At 32.3% G+C, this 19,946-nt stretch overlaps 1 protein-coding gene across 2 annotated transcripts in view; it reads left to right on the plus strand.

Moving 5' to 3' along the window:
- LOC127717568 (titin-like) overlaps nt 1-19,946 on the plus strand; it is a 143,200-nt gene that overhangs the window by 56,712 nt on the left and 66,542 nt on the right. The window contains exons 21-27 of one of the 2 annotated variants that reach the window (XM_052223256.1): nt 69-368; nt 1,191-1,493; nt 2,211-2,510; nt 3,043-3,342; nt 4,014-4,295; nt 6,674-6,976; nt 12,841-12,873. In XM_052223256.1, coding sequence (XP_052079216.1) covers nt 69-368; nt 1,191-1,493; nt 2,211-2,510; nt 3,043-3,342; nt 4,014-4,295; nt 6,674-6,976; nt 12,841-12,873 — 1,821 coding nt within the window. The remainder of the gene's footprint in view (nt 1-68; nt 369-1,190; nt 1,494-2,210; nt 2,511-3,042; nt 3,343-4,013; nt 4,296-6,673; nt 6,977-12,840; nt 12,874-19,946) is intronic. The other variant, XM_052223255.1, reaches the window with a different exon arrangement.

Raw genomic sequence — 19,946 nt, forward strand, 5'->3', positions numbered from 1 at the left:
GACATGCAAACAAAATAATTATCACAAATGTCTATGATTTTGATAAACTCATTATTTATGCTTTCCAGTGCCAATGCTTAGGCGTGAGCCAATTATTTCCAACATCTATGGTGATTCTGTTTTGTTATCATGGCAACCTGCAGAGATTCAAGGTGACTTCAAATTTCCACCAAAGGTGACTTACAGCATAGAGATGCAAGACAGACCAGGAGTTGGTCCATGGACTCCATTTTTGACTGGTATCAATGGAACAAATTACCAAGTTACTGGACTTCGCCCTGACAGGGAATACTTCTTCAGGGTCAGAGGTCACGTTGGTGATGTTTTCGGTGAACCATCAGCACCAGTGTACCTGACACACAGAGCTGGTAATTATTATAATTTTCATATGTTTAAGCTTTGTTTTCAGTTTGAATTATGAATTACTGCTGTTTATATTATTGTCTGTGTGGCACTAGCTTTCATTGATTTCGTGGGTATAGGTGAACCAGGAAACCAAATACTTTGGATTCATTATTTTTCGTTAGATACCAATTTTTGTGGATTTCTTGGACAGGTAAACCACGAATTTAAATGTTCAACGAACTGCAAATTTTCTTTAGGGTTGTATGCAGATTTTGGCAAAACCACGAAATTAAATATACATGAAAATGCAGGTTTTTATCAATCCACGAAAATTGGTACCCACGAAAATAAATGAATCCACAGTATTCAACAAAATACAAATTTCCTATAGGCTTGAATGCAGGATTTCCGAAAACAGCAAAATTGAGTTTCAAAGAAAATACAATTTATTCTTATCCACAAAAAATTGGTATCGACGAAAATAAATGAGTTGACAGAAGCCAGTTACTGTGGATTAATTGTTGTTTGTGGAATACCTATTGTCTTGGACTTCCTGTTCAAAGTTCATCTCTCTTATAAGGACAGTTTTCTCTGGTCTCATTGATGTGACCTTTATATACCCTACAATCAGTTTATCACTAGTTTCATGTTCAGTATTTGTAGGACTCCAAAGATGCTGAAGAACCAAGTTTTTTATATGTGAGATAAACCCTACAATGAGTTTATTAATATTTTCATGTTTAATGGTGTAGGTCACTTCCAAAGATGCAGAGGAACCAAATTTTATTATATGTTGGATAGACCCTAAAACAAGTTTTTCAATAGTTCCATGTTTAATGTTATAGGACCTCCAAAGATGCCAAATGAACAGCCCTACATATCAGAAATGAGCCCTAACTCCGTCCATCTACAATGGCGAGCTGTTCAGTTACCCTCAAAGATAACAGATTATGCTCCAGTAACATACAGACTTGAAGTCCAGGAGCTCCCTCGATCTGACTGGGTAATCCTTGTCGATGGTATACCACACACTGACTTCCATGTAACAAATCTACATCCAGATCGAGAGTATAACTTCCGTGTCAGAGCTATCAACAAGTATGGTTATAGTGAGCCTACACCATTGGTACAAATTAGAAGGCGTGCAGGTAAGTGTTCTTTCATTTTGTACTATGTTCTTCAAAGTATACCAAGTTCTACTGTTTATTTTGATTTACTTACACCTTTTAATACATTATTTTGTATGTGATTGATTGATGCTTGCTTTACATCCAACGGCAAATATGTCATTCATATTCATGATGAGAACCGTTATACAGTAAGTCATTAGATAAGTTGTGAAAGTGAGAAGACCAGAAAGATAAGAAAATAAGAATAGATGAACTTGAAAGTGAGGGTATGTTGGGTCAGAAAATTTGTATTGCAACGTACCACTAATGGATCCATCCAAGTGGTGCCTAGTAGTGGGTGGGACTCAAAATGACACAATTTTTCATAAATAAAAGTACAAAACATCTTGAATAATTTTTTTGATATTTTAAAACTAATTACAAAAATGGGTTTATACAAAATATGGACAATTTGAAAAAAAAAAAGAAGATATGGGGAATAATTCATTGGAACAGCAATCAACCAACACAAAAAAGACATTCATCATCATTTCCAAATTCTTTACATGAAATTTAAGATCAATTCATACATTTTCCATTGATACAAAGTAATGTTTTCCTCTGTTTCTCTGGACAGCTACTTTTCAGATAAAATTCCTTCTTGATATATGTCTGCCAGCATAAGGAGTTATGCAAGGAACATGGGGTTGCAAATTAAATTAATAACACTAGCATCATGATTTTCGTTTTTCTTAGTTCCACCAAGAATGCCTAAAGATGAACCAATGATCTATGACATTGGTCATGGCTCACTGATGTTGTCATGGAGACCAGCAGATGTCCCACACTACCTTAGTGATTCGCCTGTGACATACACAATCTATGTCCAGGAACCTCACTCAACAACCTGGCGTCCATTATATCGAAGGATACCATACACATCATACCATGTGACCAACCTTCATTCAGATCGTGACTACTGTTTCCGTGTTCAGGCAGAAAATATATATGGTGTCAGTCAGCCAACTAACACAGTCAGACTGACAAGATTGTCAGGTAAGTTATCATTTGACAGCAGTGACCTATTTATTAATCTATTTTACAGCAGTGACCTATTCATTAACCTATTTTACAGCAGTGACTTATTTATTTACCTATCCGATGGTAGATTTTATCAAAAGCAATTTAAACAAACTGATTGGCATTCATACCACTTCTTCTTATTTTTATATTGAAAGCCCTTGGCATATAAATTGCTCTGGCAAGACTCTATGGCAAAGTCATTAGATAAAGTTGTTTCATTTACAACAGTTAATGATGGTTAAATGCATTTAGGAACTACATTATCTGCAATTGTTCATTTGGCAGTGAACCAATATCAGTGAAGTTCTACAGAATATTATATGATACTATTGTGCAAATATAATTTATTATGTTTTTTCTCGAGTGGAGATTTCCATTGCACAACTATGTTAGGCTTTACAAATTTTTTTTCTTGGACTAGTTCAATTTTTGGAAATGGAAAACTTGTATTCATATTTTAGTTTGTAACCTAGAAAAATATTACTGTATATTTTTTTGTTTTTAGATTTCAGATCACCAATTGATATTCCTGAAATTTCTGAATTTGACGACACCAGATCATCCCTAATGTTACGTTGGAAACCAAAACAAATGGCGCCATTTGCTGGCAAACCATTGAAATACCACATTGAGAGCTGGGAACCAGTTAAACGCACCTGGAGATCACTTGCCAGAGATATACCAGATACAAGCTACCGTCTGACTGGGTTGTCTCCAGAAAATGATTACATCCTTCGAGTAAGAGCACAGGCAGAAAGTGCATTGAGTGAACCTTCCTATCCAATATCTACAAGCAGATATAGAAGTAAGTGTAAATATTATTATGTTGTACAAGGTCATAGACAGAAAGTGCTCTGAGTGAACGTTCATATTTTATATTTACAAGTACATTGGGGTAAGCATAAATATTATTATTAAGGAGGAAGGGTGATACGGCGGGGATAGAGACTACCTTCTGTAGATCTGTTTAGACATTATGATCTTAAATCAAAGAAAGTGTATTCTTCATCTTAAGAGTTTCTGAAAGATAAACTTGTTCAAAACCCTAGAGGCATTTAATAAAAATTATTCCTTGTGGTCCATCTGTAAACACTGCAATCTTAAGACAGTTATCACTCTATATTTACTGGTTTAACCATTGAAAAAGAATTTTCTGTTTTCTCACATCCTGTTTTTTCTTTCAGCAGCATTTTTATTAGCCTGTCCTTCTCATTTAAGCCATATGAGCTAATCATTCATATTGTTGTTCGTCATAAGCTTTTTCAAATATCTACCATGGAACCATTGATCCAACCAGAACTCAATATCTGTTGGGTGTCTTAATTTCAAAATTTTATTTGCCAATGCTTTATAAACTTAAGTGTTAGCAGTAAACATAATAGATTTAGGCTTTTATTTATCATTTGGTTAAGATAGGCAAAAATAATCCACTTTGTAATGTTATACTAAAAAAAAAATTTGAATGTTTATTTTCAGCAAGGGCACCTATTACTAGACCACAACTGTATGATGTTGAATCTGACTCTGTCAGGTTGTCATGGCAACCCTATGCAGGAACCATAACTCCAAGGAGATACAGATTAGAACTAAGAGAATCTTCAGTACCAGACTGGCGACCTGTGACAACAGACATTTATGGTACTACACACAAAGTGACGGGACTGAAACCTAAACAAGATTATGAGTTCCGTGTTCGTGGAATCACTGAGAAAGGACCAACAGACTATGTGTATTCTGTACCTCTACACAGAAGATCAGGTAAGCAGTGAATTCTAAGAATGAAAAAAAAGAACTCCAAGCGTTAGACTATATAGAGTTGGTATGATTGGTATGCAATTTAAAAAGACTCAAAAAGTTTCCTGGTTGAAATTTATTATGGCCATCAAATTATTCATCATTTTACCATTATGACAGAATAAATATAGACATCAACTTCAATAAAGATTTAAAATCTATTCTGAAAATATATTAAAACCAAAAGCAATAGAGGAACAATTTCACATAGATAGGCCATTTTTTATTTTGCTTATCATAAAGGGAGGCTACTGTTCTTTTCTTTTTTACCTGACATGAGACCAACCAATATGCCATTTAAGTCCAGTGTTTTTTTTTAATATATTGCTCAACCACATTGGACATGGAATTATAACTACTTAAAATCCTTGACCAAGATATTGATTTGTAAAATGGGTTCGACACTGGAATTTCTGAATGGATTATTTCTGTGTTTTGCCATTTAAAAAAAAATGAAAATGGTCAATGTGAACATACAGCAATATTTGAGAGCCAAATGATTTATTGGGGCCTAAATTACACTTAATGCATTTATTTATTCCTTATCTACGACTCTGTTTAGTGTACCCATGTGTATATAACATGAAGTAATAGACGACAAATTCTGGCATTTTTGTGTATATTTCCTCTGTCACAATGCTTATGTTATTACATCACAGTAAGAACCTATTTTTCAATGACTTCATTTATGCAGATTTACTTCAGGTCATTTTATTCGTAAATAAACAACTTGAGATTGGTCAATTGGAAAAAATTTTCTCTTTATCAAATCACTGTGCTAAAATGTGGTATTTATTCGGAAGTAAGCTTTACTGATGATATAGCTTATGTAAATAAAATAAATGCAAATTATTGAGTTTAAAATTTATAATATATATAAATTGTTATGTCCTTTCTTTTGTATTTCTTTTTTCATTCATTCACACTAGTCACTATGTAAAGACATTTCTTTTATATAACAGATAACTTTCAAAGAAAACATCCAGGCCAAAAAATAGAATTAAAATTGTTTGATGTTGCCTACCTACCCACCTAAAAAAACAGCCTACCAGAAAAATTTATGACACAAATCGTTTCAAATTTTTTTTAAAGGTTTTCTTTGTGCTCTAAAACATGTAACTTATGTTGTTGGCCAAAAAAAGGAAATAAGATCCCTACCTACCTACCAAACCCTAGAAGGCATGGGTAGGCAACATCAAACAAAGAATTTGTTAAGGGTGGCTTCAGAAAGTCCTCACTACCTACTTGCTTTATGCACCTCCTATTTTAAATTTTTTATATGCCAATCTTTGTAAGAATCGGGCAATTTAAAAAAAAAAAATCAAAACATGACAGAAAAAAACCTATTGACCTAACCATCCTATTTTGAAGTTACCCTCATCCTGAGTTAGAAACGATAGGTCTTTCATTTCTGCTTGTCTGGTAATTGGAGAAATCTTTGGAAAACTTTTGGTTAAAATGATGACAAATTACAGAGTTAGCTCCCCTGAATTGGTAATTTTTAGTTCATTTCAACCAAATTATATCTTGAATTACCAGAACAGGAAAAGGAAACGAATGTTATAGTCGTGCACCATTATACAATTAAAACATAAATCAATGTCAACTTAAGTGGGTTTTTGTTTGTCATGTTTTCACCACTGCCTGATTCTTAGGCAGATTGGCACTTTAAAATCCAAATAATTTTGTACGTACCTCTTAGAAAAACATTGACTTTACTATATCACTCAACTGGCTCTACTGATTTTCAAGTGTCTGACAGGATCCTTCAGTCATATTCAGTCGTTATGATCAATAAGAGTTGATCAATTCAAATAACTGGCTCTCTTTCTTTCAAGACTCAAGATCATATCTATCGTATTCATTCATCATGATCGATTAAGAGGTGATCAATTCAATCAAATGGCTCAAAGGGTATGATTATTAGTAGTTAGGGTAAGAACAGGGGGTAGGCTGAATTTTTGAGCTCTTTGTTACAGTTTTTCTAGTTTCTTTGGTTATGATTTCATTCAGCAGTCTAAAGTCTGGTTAGCATTATAAGTTCGGAACTGTTCTACTTTTAAATATGTTTAGAATTATTTTGGGTCTAAGTTTTACTTTTATTGCTGTATTGTAAAGTATTAAGTGATTGAATGGTTTTGATCATTAAATGTTTTCCGGTTTTCAAGAATTTTTCCAAACTAATGTTTTAAAAAAAATGTAATGGAAGCTTTTTTAAAATTTTATAATAACTAAAAAAAATCTCCTAATTACTGAATTTTGGAAAAACATTCATTGATTGTACTAAAATGCATTTGGATGCATCTTTCATGAAAAATATTTTGTTCTATCTTTCGTTGTAGTGATTCCAAGGCTGCCCTTAGCAGGTGTGGATGTAGTCAATGTTGACGACGATTACGTTGACTTAAGTTGGCGAATGGTTGACATCCCCGCTTACAGTGCTGATGACAAGCCACTTGCTTTCCTTATAGAGGCTCAACAGCTTCCAAGATATGACTGGCTTCCTGTTGCTAGCGGAATATCAGACACATCATACCGTGTGAAGAATCTACAGAGGAATCAAGATTATGTCTTCAGAATCCGTGGAGAATATCCTTCCGGCCTGTCCCAACCCTCCCAACATGTCCCTGTTTACCGCAGACCAAGTGAGTCCCATGTTTTATCCTCATATATTCCTAATCGTAGCCATAGCAGTAATCGTAGCACGACTATAAGTGCACCCACTGTAGCACGATCTAGCCAGAATGTTGCACCACTTAGTACTAACAATCTTAGATCTAAACAGCAAAAATTCTTAGATAATATACAGAATTTAGATAAGAAAAAGACTGCTTTGCTTCAACAGGTCAGGAAATTTGAAGAAGGGCTGAAAAATTTTGGAAAAGTCGAATTACCACCTCTTAGTCCTAGATCTAGGAGAGATAAATTCCTGACAGAGCAGAAAAAACCCAAAGTAGCTGTAAAAGACAAGAAACCTGACTTTATGAGCACTTTAGAGAAGTTCCGTAAAAAAGAAACCAAACCATTGCCAAAAGCACCAAAATCAAGTATTAGTAGTAGTATGGCTGATTTGACTAGTATAAGAAGATACTCTGTTGGTACAAAGACATTTGAAAGAACTCCAAGCAGAGAACTTTTCTCTTACAAACCATTAAAAGACTACAGGTATGATTCACCATACACTAGTGATATACCCAAACGATCCTCGTCGGAACTTTACAGACCAAGACCAAATAGTTACACTTTGGATGACATTACATTAAGATCAAGGATAAGTGATCTTGCTTCAAGCCGAAGGGAAAGTCCATCACCTATGAAAAGGTATACAGGATCTAGTTCAATGTCAAAATTCAAGGATCGCAAACTGTACTCTAAACGAGAACCAACAATAACTTATGAGAAAAAACCAACCCGTAAAGCATCACCACCCAAAAAACAGGAAGAACAAAGAAGGTCATCCTCTTGGCATGGTGACTCTGGCACAGGAGAAGCAGACATAATTAAAAAGACAGACAATAAAGAATTATTACAGAGAAGTCGTTCTGACTCTCGACATAGGTCGCTTTCTCAGATTGGTCAGGCAGTCTACCATGATGCAGCATCACGCTCATCTAGTATATCAAACAGAAGGTCTGTCAGTAGAGCTCCATCTCTGCCACCTATTGGAATATCATCCCAAATATCCAGCACCATGTCAAAGTTCATGCAATCAGTCAATCGTAACCTATCTTCTGACAGAAGAGGAAGTCTCTCAGACTTGTCATCTAGTAATCCACGTAGGAGTTACTCAGTTTCGACAGATATGAAGTTCCACAAACCAGGAGTGGATACCAAATCAACCTTTAGTTCCAGATCTAGAAGTAGATCAGTAACAGGCAGATCATCATCGTTCCAGAGAAGTTCCACTCCAGTATTGATGGAGAGTATCCCAGACACATCTAGACCATACGTTCCAAGAATCAGAAGTTCATCAGCTGCATCTGGAAGTTCAGTTCCAACACCTTCTGTCTCCAATAGAGGCTCTATAGCAGAGAGTGGACGTATGGGGCGCCCAAGGAGGTCATCAGTTCTGTCTTCTGATTCTATGCCAAAACCTAAACAAAAGAATGTAACTTACACATCATATACCCCAAATACCAAGTGTTTCCGTGATATTCCTGTTCCTATGAGCAGAGGTTCAACACCAGCTCGATCCATTCCTAGAACCCCACCTTCTTTCAGAAAATCCAGTCCATCCAGGGCTACACCTGCTAGATTTCCATCCCCTGCACGATCCAAAGCTTCTAGTCCCGCTCCGTCAGAAACTTATTTTATTGTGCGGGAAAGAACATCTTCTATCAGCAGTAGTGTCGGTACAGGACACAATATGCCAACCAGAATGAGAACGTCCTCTGTAAGTAGTGCTGGCTCAAGCAGAAATCCCATGGTTCCTGGATTTAGACACCGTGCTTCATCAATTTCAAGTGCGGGGTCAGCTGATGTCATTCGGAAACCCTCAGATGTTTTGGAAAAGGGAAAACCAGCATGGATCAGAGCAACTGTGGACAGATTCAAAAAACATATTGCTTGATTGTTTAACTAGACTGATATTTGATATTATTTTTATTAATAATTCAACATGAATATTTAAAGGAGAATTAGAAAATATATGGACAGACAAAGGTATAAGCTTGTAAAGAAAAAGATTGTTTATATTATACAAACATGTTATTAGATTTTGTGGAGAGAATTTCTATATTTAGGATATTCCATAATTGTTAATTAACAATTGAAGGAAGCATTGTTTTGGTGAAGTATTTTTTATTACAACTTTACATAACAAAGTGCTGATGGTGCTGAAAATATTTTTCAGCAATGGTATTATTCAATTCTGGAATATCCAATAAAAAATATTCTCTGATGTAAATGAATAATTAAAAGAAAGATTTAAAATCACTAACATTATGAAAATCATATTGCAAAATTACTATCACCTTTTATAAATTAACAAAGCAAAAAAAAAATATAATCGTTAAATGTTTAAACACTGTACAAAAAGATGTAGAGAATATTTTGATACTGTCATTTTTTACTAGCTTTAAAGTTTTATGCAGCTTACGATAGCATATGAGACAATTGTTAGTTTTCATACTTTTCTTACATTCTTTCATCCGTTAGCTTTATTTTAGAAATTTACCGGTTTTTAATAGATTTCACTTAGATGACATTCGAAAATTAGACACTTTCAGTTAATATCATTTTCACAAACTGAAAACAAAAATTGAAATTAGTAGAAAAATGTATTATTTTTAAAGAATATTTAGATAAAATGAAATGTTTAGTACATATAGAGCGTGTCTACTTGACTCATTAGATAATCAACATTTTTGAAAACATAGGCATTTTTTAGATATTTTGATGACAAATTTGTCATATATACATGTACATGTAAAATACTTTATGCAGTTGGTGCTATGATATAAAATGTTATGCAAAATTGGTGCTGTTACATTATACAAGTTATATCAATCATACTTTATATATATGTGTCTGTGGTTTTTTTTTTGTCATGTTTTGTAACTTGTGTTTTTGAAAAATAGCCACATTGAAAAAATCTCAAAAGGGGAGATAATTATGAATCTGTTTGATTTTGTTGTTAACTGCAATTTTTTTTTTTTATTAAAGGATTGTTTGTCATGACATGAAAATTTACTTCATAATTTTGCAAATGTGATCTATGAATTTGAAATACAGCCCCATTTTCAAATTAAAATTTTTATCACAGTCACAAGAACTATCTATCTAAATATATACAGTATTTCAATTAGAATTTATCAATTCAAAAATTCATGGCACTCAGAAATTACATTTATTGCTGGGTCCCTTAAACTGCTGTTTCAATTAATAAAAATCCTGGAAAAGTAATTGGTAAGTATTATTATAAGTTTTCTAAAGAAATTTGAAATATTTAAAGATCCTAAAACCATATAGGGGCAAATCTAACAAAATGACACCTCGATTAAGCAGTTTCAACTGAACCAAACTGATTTCAAAAACCTGACAATTGTTTGAATAGGTCTTCATGAAATTTTACACATGCATCATTTCTGTTTTGAAATTGCTTCATTGGGTTGTTTAAGTTTAAAAATGGTTAAAGTGCCATCACTTAAGAAGCATGTATATTTAAATAGAACAGCCTTATCTGGAATGTTGTGAATACATAGGTAATTAAAAAGTGTTTGTATTGTAAGATGATTTGAAGTTACAATGTGTATTTCTTCCGAGTGTAATGTGATTTTTTTGATTTTTTTTGTGTGCATATTTATATGTATTTTGTTAATGATGTATACTATATTTCATCCTGTTTGTGGTTTAAAGTGTTTTGTGATTTTTATATAGAAAATGTGACAAAAACATAATTGGCAACTGTATTTCATGCAACCATCTGTATGTTCTTTCTGTATTTTTTTATCAGTTCTATTTAATACATTGTGAAAATTTGACAGTTAAAAAAAGATAGCTGACTTTGAAATGTTTTTTTGATTTGACGTACAAATTCTTTTAAAAATAGTTTGAATACAGACTTGCGCGTAAAGAAAACAAAAAATGTTTCTGAAATTTACTATTTACATGAACCTTTGGTATTTGAAATTTTGCATATAAATTTTGTGTAATGCGCTGATTAATTACAAAAGCCGACCGTGCAAGACCCTCATGGGTTGTCAAGGTCGTTAAAAAAAAACCTTGTCGTCAATTATAAAAATTATGTTTTAACAGTTTAATGCTTTAAAGTTGTTTATTATTTCTTAATATCTTACTGAAATATGTAATTTTACCATTCAGAAATATACAATATAACCTTACAGAAATATGAAATGTAACCATACAGAAATATGTAACCTTACAGAAATATATAATATAACCTTACAGAAATATGTAACCTTACAGAAATATGTAATGTAACGATACAGAAATATGTTATATCATATTATATTAATATCATGCTTTAATAAAAAACACTGTCTTAAAATGTTCAACTGCTTTGTTTTTTTCCAGTCTTTGTTAGAGATTTTTGTATATTTTAAGTTTTTACCAAATTTATATACTTTTGTAGTGTACAGATTATATTTTATAAATAGATTTATTTATTTCTCCATATTTTTATTTATATGTTTTCTCAGGTTTTACTTAACCTTGTTGTTAGTAATCTCATTATATTAATTTCTTCTTCTAATACAGTAAAATCTGTTAAAAATTTTGAGAATCTTTGACTTTTTTAACATTTTTTTGGCATAATTTCGATTTGTTGCAACAAAAACACAAAAGAGAAATTTTTGGTATAATTTTGATTGCTTGGGAAAAAAAATAGTTAATTGGTATTTATTTGGAAGAAAAATGATGAATATAAATTTTGGTAATTTAATTTTGTTGATTCAAGAAAATCTTTTGGAAAGGAACGCTGCATGGTGATAAACTTTAAAGAATAAATGATACATTTCGTAATGGAAAAATGATTTAACAAGTTATGATTAGGTTTTACTGTAGAGAAGTGATGAAAGAGAATGAAAAAGAAATAATAAAATGGGATGTTAATAATTAGTTATGATAAGTTTCTGTGATAAAACACCAAAACATGATAAACAGCTCTCACTCAGAAAAAGACACGATGTGTTAATTCTGAATATTTTTTGACTGTCATGGATACATAATTAGCCGACCGTGAAAGGGCTTCATAGCCAGTCAAGGTCATTTAACACCCTGTAGTAGAAGACTGTCATGGGAGTGTTGATATATGAACTACACCTCTAGAAGGTGTAATATAACAGGAAAATGTGGAATTCAAGAAGAATATGATGTTGATTGAAAAAATGAATTACAAAAGGAAAAAAGCGAGAAAGGTGATTTTTTTAGGAAACGAAGCATGGCGATATGTTATACTAAATACTGTGATGATGTTTTAATTTCAAAAATGATGATGCAATTAAATTAAGCATAAAAAGTTATGAGTATGTTAAAATGTTGTTAAAGAAAAAAGTTATTTATTAATTTTTTGTTAAATATTTTCCTTTGCACGAGAATGAACTGACTCTGTGATACTAATATTATTTAAAAAATGGTGCTTTTTATCTATCCTGTTGTTTTTACTTGTTATTTTTATTCTATGTAAATGTGTGTTGAAATTGTCTGTACTTAACTTCTTACTATACAAATAAGTATTTGGAATGCAGTAATGTTCATATATATATATATATCCTATAAATAGTCAAATCTAGTTTGCAAAAGATTCAGTGTGATAATAGTTTCGTTTGCAATAAATAAATGCAATTTTAGTTTAATTTTGCAATATGTGCAATGCAGTATAGTTTTGTTTGCAAAAAGTACCGGGGAAGAGTGCAATATGTTTCGTGTGCAATAATTACTGTGCAACATAGAATTGTTTGCAATTATACAAGTATAGTTTTGTTTGCAATAAAAGTTGAACCCCATTTGTTGTTTTCTTAATGTTTTAATCTATATCTCAATCTTTCAGGTGTTTATTTACAACTGCTGGCAGACTTAAATGGTAAAACATTTGTTCGATCATGACTTCCTGTTACAATGGCTTCTAATTGAAAAAAAAAATAATTACTTTACTCTTTATAATCAAGCTTATTTTAATTCAGTATTAGAAATTTTTAGATTTAAAAAACTAAATTCTAAATCATTGAAATAATTTCTTACTTGAAATGGAGTGGTGCCAATTTGATGAAAAATCAGCTTGAATATATTTAAGCTAACATGCTATAGAAAATCACTTTCTGGATTCAGATCCTTCTTCCACTACTGGGAAAGTAGACCACAGTTGGAGACTTTTTTCAACATTTCACCTCCCCCTTTTTGAAGAAATGAAAATAGCCCTTTATAAATGTCATGCGTCCCTGAGGTTAGAGATTAAAAAATAGTAAATCAGTATTGATGTAATATAAGACAGTTACCCAAAGTTTATTCAAAAACAAATGTGTTACTATTCATCTCTTTATGTCTTCCACAATAATAAGACAAAATTATTTTGGACTGAAAAAGTGAAAAAGAGAAAAATTGGAAAAAATGACGATTTCTTTTTTGTCATTAGAACTGATATACTAAAATTCTTTAGTCCCTTTTGATCATATGGCTCTTAACATTTCTAGTTATTAAAACATGTTAAGGTACGCTTCTGACACTCAAAATTTATAAACCATGTAACTTTCATTTTTCAGAACACTCGAGTGTTCCTGGTGAAAATACACTTCAGACACGCAAAAGTTATTAATAGTGTTATGTTAATTTTTCAGAACACTTTCTATTAGACAGATGTCTTCTCCTTCAGAAATTTTTACCATCCTTTTTCCTTACACAGGAAAGTGATTTTCTTCAATTGAAAATATGACTATTTCAAAGCAGAGAGATATGAAAATTGAACAGGGGAAATAACTCTGTATATCCATCTTTGAAATAACCATATACAATGTGTGTTGGATACCTTTTAAGTTGTTTAATACATGACAAGTTTCTGTTTATGACTGACTTGTACAAGCATAATGAAATGATGCAAGAATTGCAGGACGCATGGAATTTTATTCTTTTTCTCTCATTTTCAAGATCCAATTCATTTTCATACTGAGCATGATTTTTAATGAAATGAAATACAATTTTTCATAGTCTTACTTTAATAATCAATCCTTAATACATATTGTATAATTTCAATATTTTAACCTCATTCCTCAGTTATTTCAAACTTAATATTTCCTAAATTTCCTGAAATATTACCTGTTTTTCTCATAATTTCTATTTAACTGTATATTTTTACCACACCTTCCCTCTGGTGTAATTCTTGTATTAAAAAATTTATTATCAACTAATATGATTTGTAGTAAAATCAGGAATCTTGAAAATATTGCAAATAAATTAATTTCTGAATGAATGATTTTTTTTTTTTTTTTTTCAAGATTTTTTAGTCTTCATAATTATGTTTTTTTCTTCATTACAGACATCTTTATCTTTATTATTAATCTGAATTTATTTTTAGAAGGATAAACTATGAATGAAATTAGCAGGGGAGATGTATTTAGAAAAGTGACTAAACAGGGGTGATAAATTTAGCAATTGGGGTTAATCAGGGGACATAATTTAGCAATGTAGATAATCAGGGGAGATAATTTAGCAATGTAGATAATCAGGGGAGATAATTTATGTAACTTGTGTTCCCAGTATCAAACTAAAGTTAGATAATATCGAAGTATTAAGGAAAGAATTATACTACTTTTTCAGCTGATAATTTTGTCCTCTTCTTTTCCATCAAATTCCTAGATGCCTCTGCAATGCTCTAGATAATGATAAAATGTTGCATTCTTCCTTAATTCTTCTTATCATTTCATCATATTTGTACATACATATTAATAATGTTCTCTTCTTTAAGCTAACGAAGGACATTGACAGCACTTTTTATTGGTTATGTTTTAAGTAGTTGTTTCTTTAATTCTTAACATTTGTTTACGTTTTCTTCACTTTTCACTAAACCCAACACATGAAATGCTGTTTATTTTATATTTTCTATGGTTTGATATTAATATCAAGAACTGTTGAGTATTAATGGAGGATAAGGTTAAAGAATCTGTAAGCTTTCTAAGACTTTTATGGCAATATTCATGATCCTGCCAATTCTGAAGAAGCCAAGTAATTACTCTGGCTGTCAGTCTTATTTACGTCCAGTAGCACACTTCATGGATGTGCAATAACAGAATTTTAATATGGAAGATTTTAACAAAATGATTTAAGACAAGTAGTTGCTTCTGAGGTTTTACGTTCTTTGTTTAGACATATCCTATCACAGTTTATAAATATTGTATGTTCATTTGGGTAAAGACCTGAAAGAACCTGAAAATTAATATTTATGTAAAGATAAGATGTGATATGATTGCCAATTAGACAATTATCCACTGGAGTTCAAATGACGTGAATATAACCAGTTATAGGTCACTATATAGCCTACAACAATGAGAAAAACCCATGTATTAATTTTCATTACTATTGAAATCCTGCCAGAAAATTATAATGTCAAAATTGTTTGCCAAGAAAGATTCCCAAATCAAGACTTATGTATTACTTATCTGGTGGCAAAAGTGTTAACAAATTATTTTATTTTTCCTCCACTTTCCACTAGGTTAACCAAATTTGTGTGTTTTGAGAACTGGTTAGCCTCATTTTCATATTTCAGTGGTAATAGGTTTAAGTTTTTTTATTACGTCTGTATCTCAGAAATAATATATTTTAGGTTACAATATTTTTTTTTTTAAATACATGTGCATCATCCGGCATGTTTCATTTGAAAATGACAACAATTTTGAGTTATTGCAAAAGGTAAGATGTTTTATTGTGTCAACTGTTGTTTGTTATGGTGAAGTTTGAGTAAAAACTATATAACAAGCATTTGAATTTGTAGGGTATAATCTAAGTTTAAGCGAATAACATACTTTTAATAATTCATCTTGATGAGTTATAGTACAGAATTATAAAATCCATGAAAACAAGCATCTAATTTTACAGCACAAAAAATTAGCTTAACAATTGCCATTTAGGAAATCTTGCTGTTTACGTATGATGTTGCTGTCATCAATTCCTGTCTGTAATTATGTGATTTTTTTTTTGTGAGATAACTATCCACCAGAGACCTAAGGACCAGGATGTTCACAAATATAACTCACACTGTATGGCCTTTAACAATGAGCAAAATCCATACCAAATAATAATCTATAAAAGTCCTAGGTAAGACAAAATTTTGCACTTTCTGCAAGTAGCTGAAACATAACAATATGTTGTATTTGTATAATGATAAAGAAACAAATAAAATAAGAAATTTCAAAAAATTGCTGTATCAGCCAGTATTACATGTTTGACATTTAAGGAGCAGGTATGATACAAATCATAATTAAATCCATGTTGAAGGCAGTACTCTGTGCCCTATGGTTGTGATTATCCTCATCCTTTAGCCTCTGGTAGATATTTGTCTCATTGGCATTCATAAAACATCTCCTTTCTCTTCTATATAGAATATATATTTATGATACAAGAGATGGGTTGATGAAGTCAATATCATTTAGATAATAAATGTTTGTTTCATGAAAGGGTCATAATTTACCATACTTCAAAAAGAGAATTGAGTATACTAGTTCATCCAAGACTAATTTAATTAGACTGGAATTTTGTTTGCTTTATATTCAGTGGTTTGCATATTGTGTAGATTTTCCGTATTGACAGGGCTTAGGACCCAATTTATCATTCAGTACAATTGCTGCTCAGTTGAGTATCATGTAAAAGAATGACCTTGCCAGGTTAAATTCTGGATGACCTTGAAGGGTTTGATTACAAAATTCAATTGAGATGTGTCACATTGATGCTTTCTATTGAATGACAAACATATTTAACCGGGCCACATTTATGAGCCTGTCCTAAGTCAGGAGCCTGTAAACCAGTGGTTGTCTTTGTTTAATCTCTGTGGTATTTGTTTTGGTTCATTGTTTTATCATAAATCAGGCTGTATTGTTTCAGCATAAATCAGGCTGCTGGTTTTCTTGTTTGAATTGTTTCACATTTTGTTATGGTGTGGACTTTTATAGCTGCATGCATGACTATTCAGTATTGGTTTTGCTTGTTGTTGAAAGCCATATGGTGACCTATAATTGCTAACATCCACATCATTTGGATTCTGGTGGATAGTTGTCTCATTGTCAATCATACCACATCTGCATATTTTTATATATTCAATCTTTCATCATACTGTTGATGTTTGATCTTGTAACTTTGTTAGCTCACAATAGCTTTTGAAATGCACAACAGGAGACAAAACATCTTTAAACATACAGTATCCCGGGTGCAAGATTTTCTCGCTGTGTTGAAGACCCATTGACGGCCTTCTGCTGTTTTCTGCTCTTCGGTCTGGTTGTTGTCTCTTTGACACATTCCCCATTTCCATTCTCAATTTTATTTAGTAAACTACATTTAATAAAGAATTACATAAAAAAGACTATACAATACATACCATTCATCACATTATGAGTAATAGGATAATTATATTTGGTAAATGGGATCATTACAAAAAAGTCTACATGTCTGTTAGACAGGGTTCACGTGACCTTGACCTCATTTCATGGAACAATGATCAAGGTTAAGGTTTGCGATCAAGTCTGTATCTCTGACACTTACAGCAATATGTCAACTTTATTTGGTGTATGGAATGAATGTAACCTAGGTGTACATGTCTGACTGGCAGGTTTCATCTAACCTTGACCTTATTTTCATGGTCAATATTAGATTTAATGTTTGGTCTGTTTCTCAGATAATATAAGCAACAGAATGGCTGTATTTTTAGCTCACCTTTCCAAAGGAAATGTGAGCTTTTGCCATCACTTGGCGTCCGTCGTTGTCGTCCGTCTGGTGTAAACTATTTCAAACATCTTCTACTCTGAAACTAATGAACCAATTCCAACCAAACTTAAGCTGAATGATCCTTAAGGGTATCTAGAATAAAGTTTGTGTTTTATTTTCTGTTTCTTCGAAAAAACATGACCGTCATGGCTAAAAATAGAACATAGGGGTAAAATGCAGTTTGGCTTATATCTCAAATACTAAAGCAAATCTGACATGGGGTAAAAATGTGCATTAGGTCAAGTTCTATCAGCCCTGAAATTTTCAGATGAATCTAACAACCCATATTTGGGTTGCTGCCACTAAATTGGTAATTTTAAGGAAATTTTGCAGTTTTTATACGACCGCAAAAAAATTTTTGTGGTCGTATATTGGTATGACGTTGGCGTCGTAGTCGTCGTCGTCCGGCGTCGTCCGAAGACACATTGGTTTTCGCACTCTAACTTTAGTTTAAGTGAATGGATCTCTATGAAATTTTACCACAAGGTTCAATACCACAAAAGGAAGGTTGGGATTGATTTTGGGGGTTATGGTACTAACAGTAAAGGAATTAGGGGCCAAAAAGGGGCCAAAAATAAGCATTTTTGTAACTTCCAGACATAACTTGTGTGTTAGTGTATGGATCTCTCTGACATTGTACCACAAGGTTCCATATCACAAAAGGAATGCTGGGATTGATTTTGGGGGTAATTGCCTCAACATTTTAGGAATTAGGGGCAAAAAAAGGGGCAAAAAACAAGCATTTTTCTAGTTTCATGACAATAACTTGTGTGTAAGTATATGGATCTTTCTGAAATTGTACTACAAGGTTCCATATCACAAAAGGAAAGCTGGAATTGAGTTTGGGGGTAATTGCCGAAACGTTTAGGAATTGGGGGCCAAAAAGGGGCCAAAAATAAGCATTTTTCTAGTTTCAGGACAATAACTTGTGTGTAAGTGTATGGATCTTTCTGAAATTGTACTGCAAGGTTTCATATCACAAAGGGAAAGCTGGGTTTGAGTTTGGGGGTAATTGCCCTAAATGTTTAGGAATTTGGGGCCAAAAAGGGCCCAAAAAACACATTTTTCTAAATTCCAGACAATAACTTGTGTTCAAGTGTATGGATCTCTCTGAAATTGTACTGCAAGGTACCATACCACAAAGGGAAGGCTGGGATTGAGTTTGGGGGTGATGAATCATAAGGGGATTCAAAAAATTTGGGGGGGGATTTTTTTTTTTTCCTTTTTTTTCTTTTTTTCCTTTTTTTTTTCTTTTAAAATTTTCCTTTAAAATTGGTTATTTCTGATTTATATTTAAAAGCAAATAATAATAATATGGTAGGAGATACACACCAAACAGGATGTGTAAATTATTATATAGTAAGTATTGTGCAATAGCAAGAAATTTTCAATTGCACAGTATTGCACAATAGCAAGAAATCTTCAATTGCACAGTATTGCACAATAGCAAGAAATTTTCAATTGCACAGTATTGCGCAATAGCAAGAAATATTCAATAGCACAATATTGCGCAATAGCAAGAAATTGTCAATTGTACAGTATTGCGCAATAGCAAGAAATATTTAATTGCACAGTATTGTGCAAAAGAACTTCGTATAATTGCTTATTTCTTGACCAATTTCAATGGGGTTTTATTCTTGAATTCTTGGGGTTCTATAATATCTGATAATAATGCTGAATCTAACCGTGTATTTAGTTTTTGGATTTTGGGCCCCGTTTTTAAATTGGTCCACATTGAGGTCCAAAGGGTCCAAAATTAAACTTTGTTTGATTTCATCAAAAATTGAATTATTGGGGTTCTTTGATATGCCGAATCTAACCGTGTATTTAGATTCTTAATTTTTGGTTCCATTTTCAAATTGGTCTACATTAAGGTCCAAAGGGTCCAAAATTAAACTTAGTTTGATTTTAACAAAAAATGAATTCTTAGGGTTCTTTGATATGCTGAATCTAAACATGTATTTAGATTTTTGATTATGGGCCCAGTTTTCAAGTTGGTCCAAATCGGGGTCCAAAATTAAACTTTGTTTGATTTCAACAAAAATTGAATATATGAGGTTGTTTGATATGCTGAATCTAACCATGTATTTAGATTTTTGATTTTTGGGCCCCGTTATCAACTTTGTCCACATTGAGGTCAAAAGGGTCCAAAATTAAACTTTGTTTGATTTCATCAAAAATTGAATTCTTGGG

Source organism: Mytilus californianus, unplaced genomic scaffold (genome assembly GCF_021869535.1).
Source record: "Mytilus californianus isolate M0D057914Y unplaced genomic scaffold, xbMytCali1.0.p SCAF_10, whole genome shotgun sequence".
In the NCBI taxonomy this organism is placed as follows: domain Eukaryota; kingdom Metazoa; phylum Mollusca; class Bivalvia; order Mytilida; family Mytilidae; genus Mytilus; species Mytilus californianus.